The sequence below is a fragment of the Herpailurus yagouaroundi genome, unplaced genomic scaffold (genome assembly GCF_014898765.1).
Source record: "Herpailurus yagouaroundi ecotype Mexico unplaced genomic scaffold, PumYag 139, whole genome shotgun sequence".
Classification (NCBI taxonomy): Eukaryota; Metazoa; Chordata; class Mammalia; order Carnivora; family Felidae; genus Herpailurus; species Herpailurus yagouaroundi.
In genome coordinates, this window is record NW_024412394.1 from 47,280,469 (window position 1) to 47,300,212 (window position 19,744).

At 35.9% G+C, this 19,744-nt stretch overlaps 1 protein-coding gene across 5 annotated transcripts in view; it reads left to right on the forward strand.

Moving 5' to 3' along the window:
• ORC3 (origin recognition complex subunit 3) overlaps nucleotides 1-19,744 on the forward strand; it is a 61,877-nt gene that overhangs the window by 6,570 nt on the left and 35,563 nt on the right. For 4 of the 5 annotated variants that reach the window (XM_040474138.1, XM_040474136.1, XM_040474137.1 and 1 more), the window contains exons 3-9: nucleotides 3,650-3,747; nucleotides 5,451-5,595; nucleotides 8,628-8,732; nucleotides 9,761-9,909; nucleotides 11,428-11,561; nucleotides 13,220-13,379; nucleotides 14,865-14,978. In XM_040474138.1, coding sequence (XP_040330072.1) covers nucleotides 3,650-3,747; nucleotides 5,451-5,595; nucleotides 8,628-8,732; nucleotides 9,761-9,909; nucleotides 11,428-11,561; nucleotides 13,220-13,379; nucleotides 14,865-14,978 — 905 coding nt within the window. The remainder of the gene's footprint in view (nucleotides 1-3,649; nucleotides 3,748-5,450; nucleotides 5,596-8,627; nucleotides 8,733-9,760; nucleotides 9,910-11,427; nucleotides 11,562-13,219; nucleotides 13,380-14,864; nucleotides 14,979-19,744) is intronic. The other variant, XM_040474140.1, reaches the window with a different exon arrangement.

Sequence of the window (19,744 nt, forward strand, 5' to 3'; positions counted from 1 at the left end):
AAATTGTCCTGCTGCTGCTGTTTCCCAATTTCTAACTGTTTTTGTAAGTATTTCGATGCCATGTTATTCAGCACATTAAAAATTATTGTCTTGATTTGCCACTTTAACATTTTATATGGATTTACTCATTATCAAAGTAAAATGACTTCTGTTCTAAGGCTACCCTGTTGTTCTGCTTTGTCTCTTAGTAATAGTGTGTTTCCTTGCCGTTTCTTGTTTGCATTTTTATACTATAACCTTGTCTCTCATTTTACCATGTAATGACTTCAGTATATTCTAAAGACTTTTGATAAATTCAAAAAATATTTGCTAAGAACTCTGAGTGAGCTATGAACAGAAGGAAAGTTCCTTAACATAAAAGAGAATCTCTATTCCAAACTACCAGAACTTGATGGTAGTAGAATGCTAGTGGCATCTCAGTAAAGTCAGGAACAAAATATGTATTTTCACATTATTATTGAATACTATAAAAGTTCTAGTTGTTATAATAAAGTACTAACAGTAAACAACAAGAAATATGAAGGAAAATAGAAAACTACAAAGAATGTAAAATAATTTGTTTAAAGGAAGAGATCTGTAGTGTTTGGATGTGAATTTTTTAACAACTTCATATCATTTCTTCCCAAATCAATCTCCAGATTTTATTTAATCAAATCACAATGCCATTTTAGTTATTTTTGAGCAATAGCAAAGTTTATTTGAAAGAATGGGTTAAAATATTTTGAAGAAGAATGATAATGTTTGGTGGTGGTAGGAGGAAGACCTGGAGTAATACTCCATGGAGTAATACTCCATATGTGAGCGTGCTGCAAAGCTCCAGTCATTAAAACAGTTCAGTACAGCTGTGGGAATAAACGTGGATTCAGTAGAACAAAAGAAAAAGTTAAAATATAGTTACAAGTGCATTTGTAAGTATTTAGATAATAAAGGCATCTCAAGTTAGTGGGAAAAAGGATAGATTATTTAATAAATGAACATTTTCAAACTGAAGGTTAAAATCCAAGTGCGAGTCATGAAATCAACTTAGTGAGTCATAATGGTTTTAAAAAATAGAATAGAAAAGAAAACATTCACTGTCACATGACAAGAATTGTTTTGTGGGTCTTTTGTTTTTATTTCTGTTAAATGTGTGTTGGATTATGATATAAAATTTGTTTATTTATTATGAAATTTACTGTCAAATTGGTTTCATACAACACCCAGTGCTCATCCCAACAGGTGCCCTCCTCAATACCCATCACGCACCCTCCCCTCCCTCCTACCCCCCATCAACCCTCAAATTGTTCTCAGTTTTATTTAAGAGTCTTATGGTTTGGCTCCCTCCCTCTCTAATTTTTTTTTTTTCCTTCCCCTCTCCAATGGTCTTCTGTTAAGTTTCTCAGGATCCACAGAAGAGTGAAAACATATGGTATCTGTCTTTCTCTGTATGACTTATTTCACTTAGCATAACACTCTCCAGTTCCATCCATGTTGCTACAAAGGGCCATATTTCATTCTTTCTCATTGCCACGTAGTATTCCATTGTGTATATAAACCACAATTTCTTTATCCATTCATCAGTTGATGGATATTTAGGCTCTTTCCATAATTTGGCTATTGTTGAAAGTGCTGCTATAAACATTGGGGTACAAGTGCCCCTCTGCATTAACATTCCTGTATCCCTTGGGTAAATTCCTAGCAGTGCTATTGCTGGGTCATAGGGTAGATCTATTTTTAATTTTTGAGGAACCTCCACACTGTTTTCCAGAGCAGCTGCACCAGTTTGCATTCCCACCAACAGTGCAACAGAGTTCCCATTTCTCCACATCCTCGCCAGCATCTATAGTCTCCTGATTTGTTCATTTTAGCCACTCTGACTGGCGTGAAGGTGGTATCTGAGTGGTTTTGATTTGTATTTCCCTGATGAGGAGCGACGTTGAGCATCTTTTCATTGTGAAGGAAATTGAAGAAGACATAAAGAAATGGAAAAACATTCCATGCTCATGGATTGGAGGAATAAATAGTTAAAATGTCAATACTACCCAAAGCTAGCTACACATTCAATGCAATCCCCATCAAAATTGCACCAGCATTCTTCTCGAAGCTAGAACAAGCAGTCCTAAAATTTGTATGGAACCACAAAAGACCCCGAATAGCCAAAGTAATTTTGAAGAAGAAGACCAAAGCGGGAGGCATCAGAATCCCAGACTTTAGCCTCTACTACAAAGCTGTAATCATCAAGACAGCATGGTATTGGCACAAAAACAGACACATAAACCAATGGAATAGAATAGAGAACTCCAGAATTGGACCCACAAAAGTATGGCCAACTAATCTTGGACAAAGCAGGAAAGAATATCCAATGGAAAAAAGACAGTCTCTTTAACAAATGGTGCTGGGAGAACTGGACAGCAACATGCAGAAGAATGAAATTAGACTGCTTTCTTACACCATTCACAAAAATAAACTCAAAATGGATAAAGGACCTGAATGTGAGACAGGAAACCATCAAAACCCTAGAGGAGAAAGCAGGAAAAAACATCCCTGACCTCAGCCGCAGCAATTTCTTATTTGCCACATCTCCAAAGGCAAGGGAATTAAAAGCAAAAATGAACTCTTGGGACCTCATGAAGATAAAAAGCTTCTGCACTGCAAAGGAAACAACCAACAAAACTAAAAGGCAACCAACGGAATGGGAAAAGATATTTGCAAATGACATATCGGACAAAGGGCTAGTATCCAAAATCTATAAAGAACTCACCAAACTCCACACCCTAAAAACAAATAATCCAGTGAAGAAATGGGCAGAAAACATGAATAGACACTTCTCTAAAGAAGACATCCAGATGGCCAACAGGCATATGATAAAATGTATTCCTTAATGTGGATCATAGTTTAAAAAGTTTGAAAAGCACTGGTATTTTGATAAATGGTGTTTTGATAAATAGCTAACCATTTGGAGGAAAACGTTCAAAAAGCATATAAAGGAATACAGACAGACTAAATAAAAGGCTGGGCTAAACTATGTCAATTGAATAGTTGAATATAGTTGAATAGTCAAAAGAATCATAGTATTAAGAGTCATTTTACAAAGGAGAGTTCAAGGCAAATATACGAAGCAAAGCATACAAGGCTGTAGAATAAGAGAAAATAGTAAAAAATATATTAATATTAAATCAAACCAAATCCATGAAATACTGTTAGCAATTCAAAGGTGATAGAAATACAATCTAAATATATATTTAGTAAAATATATTTTAAATAAAATAAAGTAAAATAAAAAGTAAAATATATTTTTAATCTTATAGATACACTTACTATAGTAAAAATATGAGATAAATAAAATTAAATATAAAGGATATTGGATGTCACCTATCTCCAAATACATATATTTTTGATACAGATTAAAAAATTCAGTGTGACTTTCTTCTTTAAATGTTTATTTTTGAGAGAGAGAGCAGGGGAGGGTCAGAGATAGAGGGAGAGAGAGAGAATCTCAAGCAGACTCCATACCTTCAACACAGAGCCTGATGTGGGATTCAACCCCATGAACCATGAGATCATGACCTGAGCCTAAATCAAGAGTCAGATGCTAGGTACCCCTGCACACAGATTTTCTAACTTTTATCATATAAAAAAGAAACTGACCTATTTCTTTCTGTGTTTTTAGAGGACTATTTTAATAAAGGGAAAAATGAGTCTGAGGACAGTAAGCTTCGATTCGAAACTTATCAGTTGATATGGCAGCAGATGAAATCTGAAACTGAGGTGAATACTTTTTTTAATAACTTATATTTCTCTATTACCGTAAATCTCGTATTTGTTGCTTCCCATCTTCCTTTCCACCAAATTTCAAGAGTATTGATGAAACGTAGGTAATATTAGTTTAGCATAAGCTGTATATTCTAAAAAAACACTCCTGTTCCAAGTATTAAGCATGGCTTCAGGTACTGGAACATACATTTAAATTTGTTTTTTTTAACATTTATTTATTATTGAGAGACAGAGAGACACAGAATGTGAGCAGGGGAGGGGCAGACAGAGAGGGAGATACAGAATCCCAAGCAGGTTCCAGGCTCTGAGCGGTCAGCACAGAGCCCTACGCTGGGCTCGAACTCACAAACTGCGAGATCATGACCCGAGCCGACGTCGGTCACCCAACCAACTGAGCCACCCAGGCACTCCTGGAACATACATTTATAATGATAGCTGCTAAGGCAAGGGGCTCTACATATGCTCACAGCTTTTAAATGGTGGCACTCTTTAAATTAATCCATTCAGTTATAGAATTAAGGAATCAAGCTATTTTTAAAATACTTTATTCCCTCATTCCTCATATCCAATTTCTTCTGTGTTCTTTATATTCTAGCCCTAAAAAATGTCTGTACTTTAGCAGATTTGTAGTTCTAGGGCCAACATCTTGAGCGGACTTGTTTTATTTGAGCAACACAGTGTTTTTGTTTGTTTGTTTGTTTTAAATGGGAGGGTTATGCACTCTGTTTATTACTGCTTCCTACCACTCTTTATTGCTTTCACCTAGGGCTTTGCACATTCATGTATTCCCTTGAAAGACCCTTGAAGGAATTTGAGTTTGTGGTTTCTAGCGTAGGCCTTCATTTCTTAACCTGAATTGTGATGATCTTCCTAACTGATGTCTCTGCCTCTGATGTCAGACCCCTCAGGTCTGTCATTAGTCCCTGTAGCACCATTGGCCAAATTAGGAAAGTCCTGCCTTCAGGCAGATACAGTGCCAGGCTGCAGGGGTTTTCCAGCCTCACTGCCAGTACAGCTTCTCCCATCTGTTCACAGTGCTGTCAGATTAACCCTTTCAACCTTCATTTAATCACATCTCTGCTTCATGTCCCTTCAGTGGTTCTCCCCAGGGGATAAAACCCAAATCTTTTAACACCAAATGTAATTTTATTGGTCTAGCCCCTTGTTTATTTGTCCAGGCTCATTCCCTACCACTTCTCATGTTCTTGATGCTTAGCTGTGTGTGTGGTTCCCTGGATACTTGGTGCTTGCTTGCTTCCCTGCTCCCTCTACTCCCCATTCGTTCTGATTTTCTTCTCCCTATAGTCGCCTCCCCCATCACCTGCTTTAATGCTTTGGCTCACATCCTCAGCTTAAGTTGGATGGTCCTACTCTTTATTCTGTATTATCATAGCACTTTACACAATGTTTTTAAATTGTAAGTGTTCTTAATTTTTTTCACTGTTTTAGGATAAAGACTACCTTTCCTTTGTAAGGTGGTTAGTAAATGTTTGTTGAATGAATAAATTTGATTCTTTAATGAGGGAATCCAAAATACTAATGAATGGAGATTTAAGGAAAAAATATTTTTTATTTCATCCATCTAATAATTTTATACATAATCTTTGGCATTCATGATGATTTTCTTTCCCAGACTTGGAAAGATGCATCACATTACTACTGATAATAATTCATAAAGTTTTGTGTTTTCTTTGTAGCAACTACAAGAAGAATTAAATAAAAACCTATTCAATAGTCTAATTGAATTTCTGCAACAGTCTTATTCTGGATTCCATAAGAATTCAAGAGACTGGGGCTGTCAAATAAAACTCAGAGAAATTCCAACTGCTGCTCTTATTCTAGGTATGTATGGGTGTAGGTTTGTTTTTTTAGTTAGTGGTTTTGTTGAGAATAGTAGAGACTAACTTCTCTTGATCAACCTGTTTTGTGTCTTTCATTTATAGAATTAAACTAATTATACTGTTCTAACTACTTTCAAAACCAATAAAAGTTCCTTATAGTGACTGTACAACTTTAAATTAAAAGAAATTGATCCGGGAATAGCTAGTACCCTCCTCAACTTTCTGTCAGAAAAATGAAGGAGAAATATATTTGCGTTACTCTTCCTTAGTTATTTTATGAGAATAGATGAGATTTGAATTCGGTAATAAAGAAACCACCAGTGGGTTAGTAGATTAGATTTGTGTGCTTTTTTTTAAAATTGTTATCTTCAGTGGAATTATCTATGACCCTAATTTTATTTCCCTGTGCTTAGTTTATCAATCTTAGATTATTTCATAATACTGCATGAAGTTTATAAGGGGGCTTGGATGAATTATATATAAATTGCTTTTAAGCTGCAGATTGTAAATTTCTTAGGTACTTAAATATCCATCATTAATATCCCATTTTAACCAAATTATCTGGCTGCAGGATAATGGAAAATTTCTTTGGAATACTAGCAAATTTCCTTATTTCTTTTGGAAAGAAAGTGGGTTTATTTGGATTTCAAATGTACTCTTCATTGCACTTGCAATTTGTTATTTATTCAAGGTTTGTTAAACTAGTGGGCACTGAGATAGTAACTTAGTTGTATTATTTAATACTGATTTTTTTAAAAAAAATCATTAGAGAGAGAATGAATGGGTGGAGGAGGGGCAGAGAGAGAGAGAGAGAGAGAGAGAGAGAGAGAATCTCAAGCAGGCTCCAAGCTGAGCTGTCTGTGCTCAGCCCAGCTCGGGGCTTGACCCCACAAACTGAGATCCTGACCTGAGCTGAAATCAAGAGTTGGATGCTCAACCGACTGAGCCACCCAGGTGCCCTAATACTGCCTTTAATCCTGTTCATTATCTAAATCTCATTCCTGATGTTCAGGGCAATACTTAGCAAAATTTAATGTACTTACAAATAACCTCCAAGGGATCTTAATAAATGCAGGCTTTCATTAATAGGTCTGAGGCAGGGCCTAAAACTCTACATTTGTAACAGGCCTCCTGCTGATGCCCATACTGCTGATCCCAGAACCACTCTGAGTAACGACACAGGGAATGATTTTTATAATACTGTGAACAGCTTTTCAGTGCAGCCTGCACTTAATTTCAAAACCCTTTTCATTCATGGATGAGAAACTGAGACCCAGTGATGGCCTGATTATACTGTTTGGTGCTTTGTTTCTCTACTACTAGGTTACAACAATTGGAAGTGGAGTGGGGAAAATGTAATCAAGAGGGATGGCTTGATAGATTGTTGAGAGAGCACTGTTTAAATCCCTTATCTGCCTACTGCCAAAAGGAGAAAAGAAGCTAATGGAAATCTTATATTTCAAAGTCAGTAGTCTGAGAACATTTTTTCAGTTAAAGACATTGTTGATTTTCTTGTTTCCGATATACAGTCCATTGTTGTAAGCAACATAATGTTAAATAGCTTATAAAGTCAATCAGTGAAAGACAAGATAAACTGGTGTTTTGCTGAACTCCTAAATTTGTTCAGAGATACAGTATCACAATCATAGACCATAATGCAAGGAATATCATTTTGATACTGTAAAAAAAAATATGTAGTCAAAGAATGTTTAGGCACAGTTGCACATTTTCTATTTTCAAAAAGATATATGTCTGTTTAAAAGTAGCCTGCCAGGGCACTTGTGTGGCTTAGTTGGTTAAGTGTTGGACTCTTGATTTTGGCTCAGGTTATGATCTCGTGATTCATGAGATTGAGCCCTGCGTCAGGCTCTGTGGGGAGCATGGAGCCTGCTTGAGATTCTCTCTCTCTCTCCCTCTCTCTCTCTCTTTCTGCCTCTCCCCTGATCTATCTCTCTCAAAATAAATAAGCCTTTAAAAAAAATTTATTCATTTATTTTGAGAGACTGAGAGAGCTCATGCAAGTGCACAAAGCAGGGTCAGAGAGAGAATCCCAGAAAGGCTCAGTGCTGTCACTGTAGAGCCCTACTTGGGGCTTGAATCATGAATCATGACATCATGACCTGAGTCGAAACCAAGAGTTGGATGCTTAACTGACTGAGCCACCCAGTCTTCCCATAAATAAAGGAAAAACATAGCCTGCCAACATTTTTATTTATTGACTTGCCTAGAAAAAATTTTTCTGTTTATTGGTGGCCTAGATTCTGAACCTTTTGTTTTTCTTCTAGACAGTTGAAGTTTTATAGTAGCACTTATCAAGCAGTTTCAAGATAGCTGCTGTTGCCACCTGCCTAAGTGCCAAAGCACTTTCTAGAAATCTCAGATTGTGACGTAAAGGAAAGTGTCAGTCAGTAGAATTTTTTCCAATGTGATAGGGAAATTACACTCAACTCTGATAACTGCATGCACAGCACTAAACTCTGACTTGTGGAAATGAGAACGAGAGGCTTAGTAAATACCTAAAGTACCTGAAGTTTTGTTTTTAGCCTCTTCCCTCAGAAATCAGCTTAGTGTGTATTTTACTATTGTATTTACTACAACAGTCATTAATAGGATTAGTGATTGGATTCTCCTCACTTGTTAAGTCAGGATCACAGTAAACCCGGAATCTGTAGCCCTTATTTTTGAATGAGTATTTTAAAGAGTACTTTATGAATTTGACAAGTAATAAAATTACTCCTAAGATGTTTTCATGGGTTAACTACACATTCTCAGTAATGTTTTTTAAAGAGAGATTATGCTAAATACCCTTTCTGACAAGTATTTTGTGTGCTTCCAGGTATCTATTGTTAATGGAGATCTCTTCATTTATGCAGGATATTTTCTTGGTTTCTGTTATTAATCATGGGGTTTTTTTTGTTACTCATATTTTTAAAAATATTTTTATTCAGTAATTCACTAGACATGTTAAGTAGCTTTGTTGTTAAATTATTTATAGTACAAATGATGGTGTAATACTGATGTATTATCCCATAGGTGTGAATGTAACTGATCATGATTTAACATTCAGAAGTCTAACAGAAGCCCTTCAGAATAATGTCACTCCATATGTAGTCTCATTGCAAGCTAAAGATTGTCCAGGTACAGTATAAATGCCCTAATAACCTTGGTGAGATGTTACAGATCTCTTCTGACCTTCTTTCCGCCCCCCCCCCCCCCCGCCCTAGCTTTGTTGATCCCTTTTTATTTGTGGGAAGAGCATGGCACAACATTTGGGCAGGGTGAGGTTTATTGCCTATCATGGTAATGTTGACTGTTGCAGGACTCATTGCCACCTTTTGCTTCCTTTATTCCAGCGCCCCGCGCCCGCCCCCCCCCGTATCAGCTTCGCTGCCAGTAATAGTTTAGATATTTTATGAGATGTGTTCCCTAACCCGGTAAAAGTCTAATAAGTTGGAAGGTTTGGGACAGGGAGCTAGAATTAAGGATTGGGGAGCTCTTATTTATCCCAACAGAGAATAGACTGTGTAGGCTCATATTTCAGCCTCCAATCATCTTATTGTCCTGCTCTGAAAGATTAGCATGGTAAAAAATGTCCATTGCCAGAGCTAATCTATATGAAACCATTAAATTGTAAAGGATATGGACACTAATAGAGTAAAATGGAATGAGATTTGAATTGACATAAGGGCTTTATGTGCTTATATTACTTTCATAATCATAAACTGATTGGAACTGATTAAGTCAAAGCCCTTAGGACATCTTTTAAAATGACTATAAGGAAGATTTGTAATCAGTAAAATAACTTATGTAAGTAACACTTTTGATCGTTTTTAGAGGCCTTAAAAATTTTTTGCTGTCTAGTGTAACTTAAATATATAGTGTCCTCATAAGATTTATAGTTTTTGTGTTTACACATTTACTTAGGTAACATTTTTAGTATAGATAGTATACATAAACTTTGGCTTAGTGTTAGTCTGAATTAATGAAATTTAAATATTAAAGAGAAGATACTAATGAACATTAATAGTTAATATGTTAAATGTTAAATTAATGTTAAGTGTACAAGAATACATTCTACCCAAATGTAATATACTGATTAAGAAGTTTCAGTTGTTTCATATTTGTTTTAAAGGGAGATAAGCTTTCTTACCTTTTATATTCTGCAGATATGAAACATTTTTTGCAAAAGCTGGTCTCAAAGTTGATGAACTGCTGTGTAGATGAGGAATCCAAAGAGGAAAGTATTCAGGTCACCCAGAAAAAGACATTTTGTTCAATGGATTCTCTTTCCAGCTGGTATATGAGTGTCACACAGGTAAATGTAAACTGACAATTTTTAGGGGGGGATTTGCATCTGATTGAAGAGGCTTAGAATTGCATTAAACGTAATACTGTTCTAATAAGAATATGCTTATGCACCCTAGCTGTTAAGTAATGGTAGCTACTTTTCCTAAGGCTATTAGAATTTTTAAGTATTCTTTTATCAGTATGCAGTCTAATTCCTGGTAAGTATTTAGGTTCTCATTTTAGAAGGCCATTTTATTTGTGGGAGAATGTCATCTAGTGACAAAAACAGCATCAGGAATTGGTTCTGTGGCAGATTCTATCTCTGTGACAATGGCTATGACTTTAATATATTATCTCTTAGGTTCCTCAATATTTGCTTTTGTGTGGTTGAACCATGCTGCCAGTTCCCAGTGTCAACTTAGTCCAATGAGAAATAGTCATTTTTTGGGGCGCCTGGGTGGCGCAGTCGGTTAAGCGTCCAACTTCAGCCAGGTCACGATCTCGCGGTCCGTGAGTTCGAGCCCCGCATCGGGCTCTGGGCTGATGGCTCAGAGCCTGGAGCCTGTTTCCGATTCTGTGTCTCCCTCTCTCTCTGCCCCTCCCCCGTTCATGCTCTGTCTCTCTCTGTCCCAAAAATAAATAAACGTTGAAAAAAAAAAATTAAAAAAAAAAAAAAAAAGAAATAGTCATTTTTTAAAAAAATCTAATTTGTTCCACATTTACAATTCTTGGGGAATAAATGGTCTGTAAGTAAAGTACATTCAACAGTAAACAGTTAACTAAAAAGAAGCTCCATTCTGCCATCACAGTCTCTGGTGAGAATGAACAACCTAGGTGATTCATGGATAACTGTACCATAAAACCACAGCTTTAGTTTATGATGCCGTGTAGCCAGATAGTATGGGAAAAAATACTGTGGTAACATTTTCTGATAAAACGTATTTGCTGAAGTCGACCGTAAGTGAAGTTTCATTTTGCTTTATATAGGAATTAAGTTGGGTCTCATGCATATCATAATATCTTAATTTGATCCACAATTTAAAATTTTCTAGAAATCAGATGCTACATGCAGTTTATGTCAGATATCTTTAAAAGATTGGGATTGGACCAGATGGTATTAAAGGTGCTTTTCAACTTGAAATTTAACAGTAGCAGACCAGCAAGTAGTGTTGTTTATTGTGCTTTTCAATTAAAAATACTAGTTCTCACCTTAAAGCAAAGCAACATATAACATTCTATTAACAGAAAAAATAATTTATAGAAAATGTTCTCCCCATGCTTTTTTGTCATTTTCTCAGATAGCAAAAAAATATAAATATTTCATATGAGTTATAGATTTTACTGAACCTTTTTCTTGGTTATTATTCCCATGTCAGACACAAAAAGATTCTGCTAATAACTGTTGGAATGAGTTTCTCTTTATTATGTGGGAGAAATAAAAGAAAAAGCATTACTGTAAAATGTAAAGGGAGATACATCATTGTAGTGTTGTAGCATTGTTTGAATGGTAAGGCTTACTTTAACTCCTTTTTACGTGACTTTAAAGAAGACAGATCCAAAACTGCCAAGGAAAAAGAGGACTTCGTCTAGCCAATGGCAGTCTCCTCCTGTTGTGCTTATCTTAAAGGATTTGGAAAGCTTCACCACAAAAGTACTCCAGGACTTCATAATTATCAGCAGGTAGATGATATATCACCTGGCTTTTACATAAAATTCTTTTTATTAAGGAAACATGTAACTTTTAACTTGAAGAGCAACCTTTTCCAGAGAAAATGAATGGCAGTTTAATCTTCATTTTAATACCAACTGGATAGAAACCAGAATGATTTCAAATTCCTTATAATTAAATGTTCAAAGACCTCCTATCAGATTTTCATTTGCTTTTTGATCCAAGAATGAGATCAAAAGACTAAAGTTAGCCACCTTTTAATTAGTATGAAAAGGCAATATAAAATGTAGTTTCTCTCACCAAGGTCGTCTGTCTCTTGCCCATTAAATCGATAAATTACTCCAGCTTGAGATGTTTGTCAGGTCTTATTTTCTGATACCTATCCACCATTAGAAGCTCTGAGTTACATATAGCTCTTCTGAGCAAGTATGTTTTCTAAATAACATTATCTTATATAATTTTTATAATGAGAAACTATTTTCATGATCTCATTGGATTTTCAGGGCATTCCTGTGAAACTCAGAATTGAACTAACTAACCCTATTTAAAATCCAGTGACATGTATTTGCCGTGGTGCATTTTTAGGATATAATTTATTTTGGCTTTTTCTGTATGTTAACTTAATAGGTGTGGCTAAATTTACCTAAAGCTATATATTGTCTTATAATTACTATTTTGATAGTGTCTTTTTCTTCCCCCATAGAAACGAAGATTTCTAGATTCTAAGAATTTTCTTAATGCTAAAACTGAACTGCTTAACATGCTTGAAAGTTGCGCACTAAGAATATTGACAAAAGAGCTGTACTTTTTTGGAGCTTAGACTTGTGACTCCTGTTGCCATCTAAAGTGAGGAAGAACTTAGAGCAGTAACAGAGCCAGGGCACTCCACTCCTATGAAGGTAGAACTGCATAGCTAGAATACTGACAAGCAATAGCCAGTAGGAGGTAGCAAACAAAATCATCAGCCATGGTACAAAGTGTTCAGACCCACAGTAGCTCTCAAAGATAGTGCTGTTTTACTCTGTGGGAGTCATTTGTGTTCATACTAGTAATACTAGGAATAAATCATGTCCAATAAGTTTGAGTTAATGCAAGGAAAGTATATAACATTTTTAAATGGTGTCCATTAAAAATATGTCTTACATATGTGTAAGGAAAGTTTCCTGTTTCTTAGCTATTATGTATAGCTGGGTGACATAGTGTTTGTTAGAAATGTGCATAAATAGAATAAGTTACCTTGAAAAATGTGAGCTTCATGTCACTGAACTCTTAAAGCATAGACTGGATGTCTAACTGTTAGGAAGACTATAGAGCTCAAACTTTGGATGAGAGGTTAAATTGAATATCTAACTCTTCTAACACTTGAGATTGTATAACCTTAGAGAGAGGCACTTGATCTCTCTGGACCTCTGTATTCTTATTTATAAAATGAGAGGATCTTTTAGTAGATTGATTTCAGAGCTAGAATGTCTGGGAAAAAACCATCTATATTACTTTAACGGGAAAATAAGTGACCTAGAAAATTTTAGTATTTAGAATGATACTCTTCATCAGTGTCTTACACAGTAGACATTCAGATAAAGATGGTCTTAATTTGAAATTTGATGTATTGAAATATATTTGCTAAAAAAAGAAAAATCCCAATTTTGTATTTTCCTTTGAAAACCAGTCAACATCTACATGAATTTCCACTAATACTCATTTTTGGAATTGCCACGTCTCCTATTATCATCCATCGGTTGCTTCCTCATGCAGTATCATCTCTGTTGTGCATAGAACTTTTCCAGTCTCTGTCCTGCAAGGAGCACCTGACTACGGTACTTGATAAGGTAAAAAGAAAAAATTGTATCAGTGAAATAGGATGAAAAGAAGACAGCCAAGAATAGATGATAAATGTAAACATTAGTGATAAATTTCTGAATCTCTCAGAGTATGATATTGAACATATTTCTTCACATTTTTTTATATTTAATGATTTTTATAGGGCACAATATTGCCTCTTCAGATAAAATAAAAGCTTTGTAGAAAGAATGATTCTATTTTTCTGTATCTACCTACCTACCTACCTATCAATCAGTCATTACTCAATGGAAAATTTTAGGTTTTTAATAAATTTTAATAAAATTTAATGATTTCCTAAAAGCAGCAACCATGTTTTTACTCCTACATTTTATTTAAAGTAATTTGAGGGGCATCTGGGTGGCTCAGTCTGTTAAGCATACTACTTCGGCTCAGGTCATGATATCGCACTCTATGAGTTTGAGCCCCACGCTAGCCTCTGTGCTGACCTCTCAGAACCTGGAGCCTGCTTTGGATTCTGTGTCTCCCTCTCTCTCTGCACCTCCACTGCTCAAGCTCTGGGTGTCTGTCTGTCTCTCTTAAAGGTAAACAGTAAAAAAATAAAATAAAATAATTTGATATTTTTAGTGGACCCTTTCCTGTCATTGCTGCTCTTGGCAGAAGATAAATACTGACATTTCCTCAGACCTTAGCTCTATGTTTCAATTAGTTTTAGTTCTGTTTCTACCTAAATTATTATTGACCTTCCACAAAGTGTTGCCAGACTCAACTCTTTCAAGGTGTGCTTTATATTGCTTGTGTAAGGTAAATTATGAAAAACTTCCATTTATTTACTGACCACTTATACATTTTTTTCCCCATGAAGCTGGTATCCGTTTGTTTATGGATACTTTGAGGAAAATTTTTATAGCTGCCGTATTTAAAATGGCTCAATTGTGGTCAAATGCAGGTGGCCTTTTATAACTACATTTCAGTTTTAAAAGCCTAGTGTGACTTTTCATTTTCAGGTATAAAATCTTCACTTTAGGCCATTGAAAATTAGCTGAGTAATACAAATGCAGCTATTTTGTAACAGATAACATCTGTTAATTTGGGTTTTTTCATTCAACAGTGCATAATGTGTTATTCCTCATTAATGTGTGTAAGTTAGGGATGAAAAAGAAATCTTATAATAAGAATTACCAAAGCCTATAGCTTCTTCAGTGGCTTCTGGCGGGAGAAGACGGATTGTATAGTTAATAGATGGTATTTTTTTAAATTAGTAATTGAATGGAAGATGGTGGACATCTTTGATTCTGAAGATGTAGTATGAATAGCTTCTTTTGGTTATGATTCTTACGTAAATTAATTTAAAGTTTTAGTTGATATTTGACCTAAAAATAACCTAGCTACTTTTATAGCTTTCATGGTTACTGTGTCATAGTATCATTCTTTGCCTCATGATTTATACTTGATATTTATGAAGAGTAAAGACTAATAAGGAGTGTGTCCTATTCCCCTTTTATGTCTTTCAGCTACTTCTTACAACTCAGTTTCCCTTTAAACTAAGTGAAAAAGTGCTACAGATTTTGACCAACATCTTTTTGTATCATGATTTCTCAATTCAAAACTTTATAAAAGGACTTCAGGTAAGAAGACACTAATGGGTGTGAAAGTTCATAAGCTGATTCTAAGTAATTTGCATATTATTTGAAACTATTTAGTGTGATAAGACATTTTAAATGGCAAACTCTAAAATAAGTAAATTCAGGTGTCACCTGGGTGGCTCAGTCGGTTAAGTAACCAACTTCGGCTCAGCTCATGATCTCACAGTTTGTGAGTTTGAGCCCCGCATCGGGCTCTGTGCTGACAGCTCAGAGTCTGGAGCCTGCTTCAGATTCTGTGTCTTCCCCTCTCTTTACACCTCCCCTGCTCACGCTCTGTGTCTCTCTGTCTCTCAATAATAAATAAATGTTAAAGAAAAAAAAATTTTAAGTAAGTAAATTCAAGTTATGTTATTCTAGGCTCTACCATTTCTTAGTTACCTGCAGCAAAACATAGAGAATATATTAATGCAGATGTCAAAAATGGATAAAGACATCCCACACACCCCCTGCATTCCAATGATTCTTAACTATTTAGGGGTAGGGAAGAAGGGACTCTTATTTATTTATTTTTTTAATATATTTATTTTGAGGGAGAGAGAGCATGAGCAGGGAGGGACAGAGAAAGAGAGGGAGAGAGAGAATCCAGAGTAGGCTCCACACTGTCAAGGCAGAGCCCATTGACACTGGGCTCAATCTCAGGAACTATGAGATCATGACTTGAGCCAGGTTTAACCAACTGAGCCACCCAGGTGCCCCAGGGACTTTTTTTGTTTGTTGTGAGATTCTTGATTTCTTCCTAAAAAATACTATATATGAGGGATCAGCAAATTTTCTGTAAAGGATCAGATATTAAATATTTTTGGCTGTGAATGCTACATCTCTGTTGCATATTCTTTTTCTTCTTTTTAAATAACCGGTTAAAGATATAAAAAACATTTGTAGTTCCTGGGCCATGTAAAAATAGTCTGTGGGCCATAGTTTGTTGTCCCTTGCACATATATGTATATGTATTCATTTATATTTATTCTTGCATATTGGGAAAGCAGTTTTACTAAGGTTTCATGAATTGCCAGAAGAAAATTCATGAACTCAGCTTCATACTATCTGTTCTAAACTACAAAAGGAGCCCATTCTCCAGTTATTTGGAAGTTAATGTTATCTTCTTCTCTTGGCATCTACCTTAAAATACCTTAGTAAAGTGTAGTCATTATAAATACATGCCATTGTAAATACATGTTACTAAAACCAATATATTAGTAACCTTCAGTACAAAAGTGCAATATTATAATACCTCACATTTGTGTAGTAACTTGAAGTTTACAAATTATTTCTGTTATGTATTTTTTCTCCATGTAAAACACTGTAGTGCTCTCTTATGGCTAACATGTCGTTTTTTCCAACCTGACTTTAAAAAAAAAATATTTCAAAGCAACAAAATTACCTTAGCAATATGCGAAATTAAATGATATTGAGGTATAATACATTTCTTAATTTTTTTTTACATTTATTTATTTTTGAGAGACAGAGCACTAGTGGGGAAGGGGCAGAGAAAGAGAGAGAGACAGACAGATAGACAGAATCCAAAGCAGGCTCTAAGTTCTGAGCACAGAGCCCGACGCAGGGCTTGAACTCACAAACCGTGAGACCATAACCTGAGCCAAAGTCGGATGCTCAACCGACTGAGCCACCCAGGCACCCCAAGATCTAATACATTTCTAATTTGCTTCTCTCATACATTTTACTTCACTCATTTGTTTACTGAAAAGTATTTATCAAGAGCCGACTGTAAGCCAAGAATTATGCTGAGCCCTAGAGATACAGAGGACAAGGAAATCTCTGCCTTCAGATTGCTCTTTTGTTTAGTGAAGGAGGCAGAATGGGAAATTACAGTTCTCAATAGTCAGTGCTATGAAAGAAACGTGTGGGGATTCCATAAGAAAACGAAAGTATATCCTAAGGAATAGAGGCTCACCAGATTAAAATGGGAAGCGCATTCTAGGTAAAGACAACAGTAGAGGGAGAGAGATCTGTTGGAGGACTACTGCACTGATCTAGACAAGATATAACAAGGGCTACACTAAGGTTGTGATAGTGGAACTAGAGAGGAGGAATCAGATTTGGGGATGAGATAGAATCGACAGACCCTGGTGACTAAGTGGATGATAGGATGCATAAGAGAAGCATAAGTTCTATCTTGACAAATGGATTGGAGGTGGTACCATTTATTAAGTATATGCATTAATATAAAGTGAAGAGCCAGTTAGAAAAAGGTGAGTTTCTTTTTGTATATGGTTTTTTCAGGTATGTTGGATAATAAAGATTTGGCACTCAGGAGAAAGATCTGGAAGTAAATAGAAATATTTAGGATTTATCATTAAAAGGTGGTGGTTGGGGCGCCTGGGTGGCGCAGTCGGTTAAGCGTCCGACTTCAGCCAAGTCACGATCTCGCGGTCCGTGAGTTCGAGCCCCGCGTCAGGCTCTGGGCTGATGGCTCAGAGCCTGGAGCCTGTTTCCGATTCTGTGTCTCCCTCTCTCTCTGCCCCTCCCCCGTTCATGCTCTGTCTCTCTCTGTCCCAAAAATAAAAATAAACATTGGAAAAAAAAAAAAAAAGGTGGTGGTTGAAGTCACATAGTGAGGATGAGGCATCATCCAGAGGAGTGAGGAAAGGACTAAGATTAGAATCTGGTTGTAAGCTGATAAGAGTAATAGAAAAGGAGACTAAAAACAATAAGGAAAACCAATAGAAAGTAGAGTAACACTGAAGTCAAGAGAAGGATGAGTTTTAGGTAATATCATTTCTCAAATACCATTGAGAAAGCAAGCAAAGAAAAGGGTGGGTATTCATCGAATTATGTAATCTCTTGGGGTCTCAGTTTTCTCATCTGTAAAATAGGGAATCAGATTAGATGATTTTATCGGTTCCTCATAATTTACTAAGCACCTCCTTTGTGCTAGCTCGTACTAAGTATTTACATTGTTTCATTAATGGGTACTATTATCCTCAGTTTTGCAGGTGAGGAAACAGAGGCTTAGGTTAAGTAGCTTGGCCAAGGTCACACAGCTTTTAAGTGGTAGAGCCGTTAGACCCCATTTGTCTACTTTTCCTAATCATCAGTGGGAAGTAATGCGTTAAGTCCTATTTTCCATAGGGGGTGCAGTAGGGTATATAATCATTCTGTGTATGTTTAAGGTTTTCCTTCATTAGTTGGATATGTTGACCAACTTGTTGACCCAGATTTTGAGAACATACTTAGACAAAGTAGGTGATACGGGGTTCTTATTTATAACTCTACTGTAAGTCATGTGACTTCCTCCCATTTCTCCTCCCCAGCAAGTCCCTTATATGTTTGTTTTTTACTTTTCTCATATTTAAAAAGTGATGTTAACATTGGAATAAATACTATCACAATATAATTGAAAAATGCAAGTAAGAAACAAGATTTTGTTAATATGTGTGAAAATAATTTAGCACTTGGCATGAACAGTTACTTTCTGTTTGGTATTTGTTTCTAAGTAAGGCTGGCTCTTTTCTTACAGCCTCATCCTTCCTCCAGAATGAACTATTTTGGAGGATTTCCTCTAGCCTTGGGTATCTGGTCTTCAGCTCTATAGGCTCAGAGATTCATTATCAGTTTACCCAGTAAGGATCAAGCTCAAATACCTTAATACCAATATATAAACTATCATGTTAATTTATTAATTTGTGATGGGAAATTCTATTTTCTAGTGACAAGACTGTGTTTTGTCCACTCTCTAGGGAAACTGTCTAGTATCAAGGTGTCTGGAAAAACCAAATTGGCCATAAAAAGGTTGCTTAGGGTCAACTTTTTAACATTTGAATAGTCTTGTAAGATACATCTTACAAGTTATGGTAGGTTCTGGAAAATCATTCCCCCTTATACTATGGGGACAACAGCACTCTTAACATTTAAATTTACCAGATATTGTACCATGTTTTTCTTCATGAAATAAAACTGAATTTAAAAAGATTTCTTTAGCTATTTCTCATTTTTCATTATTTTTTTTTATCAGAAGGGAAAGTTTCTACCATTGTAACATTTTTATTTTTTCAGCAGACCAAATTTTTTCACTGATTTTATAGATGAATATTTTCTTGTGAGTATTTGGACATCTATTAAACTCTGAGGTCACACCCCAGTCCTAACCCCACCATATTTACTGTTGCTGTGAGTTGGTTCTGCAGAGAGTTGATCTGTCCATTCATATTAGTTTCTTCTAATACATACTTCAGAGATTACAATTTTCTGAGCTTGTCCACAAAATCAGAGTCTTAAAATATTAAAGATACAGAATGATTTATGCATTGTTTGTAGTGTTATTGTGACATTAAATATATTAGTGCCATACTTCTGCTGTTTATAAAAAACCTTAGTGTGCTGTTTCAAAAGGCCACGTGCACCCCAATGTTTATAACAGTGCTATCAGTAATAAACAAAGTATGGAAAGAGCCCAAATGTCCATCAACAGTTGAATGGATAAAGAAGATGTGGTATGTGTGTGTGTGTGTGTGTGTGTGTGTGTGTGTATATATATATATATACACACACATACATACATATATACATATACATACATACACACACACAATGGAGTATTACTCGGCAATCAAAAAGAATGAAATCTTGGGGCGCCTGGGTGGCGCAGTCGGTTAAGCGTCCGACTTCAGCCAGGTCACGATCTCGCGGTCTGTGGGTTCGAGCCCCGCGTCAGGCTCTGGGCTGATGGCTCAGAGCCTGGAGCCTGTTTCCGATTCTGTGTCTCCCTCTCTCTCTGCCCCTCCCCCATT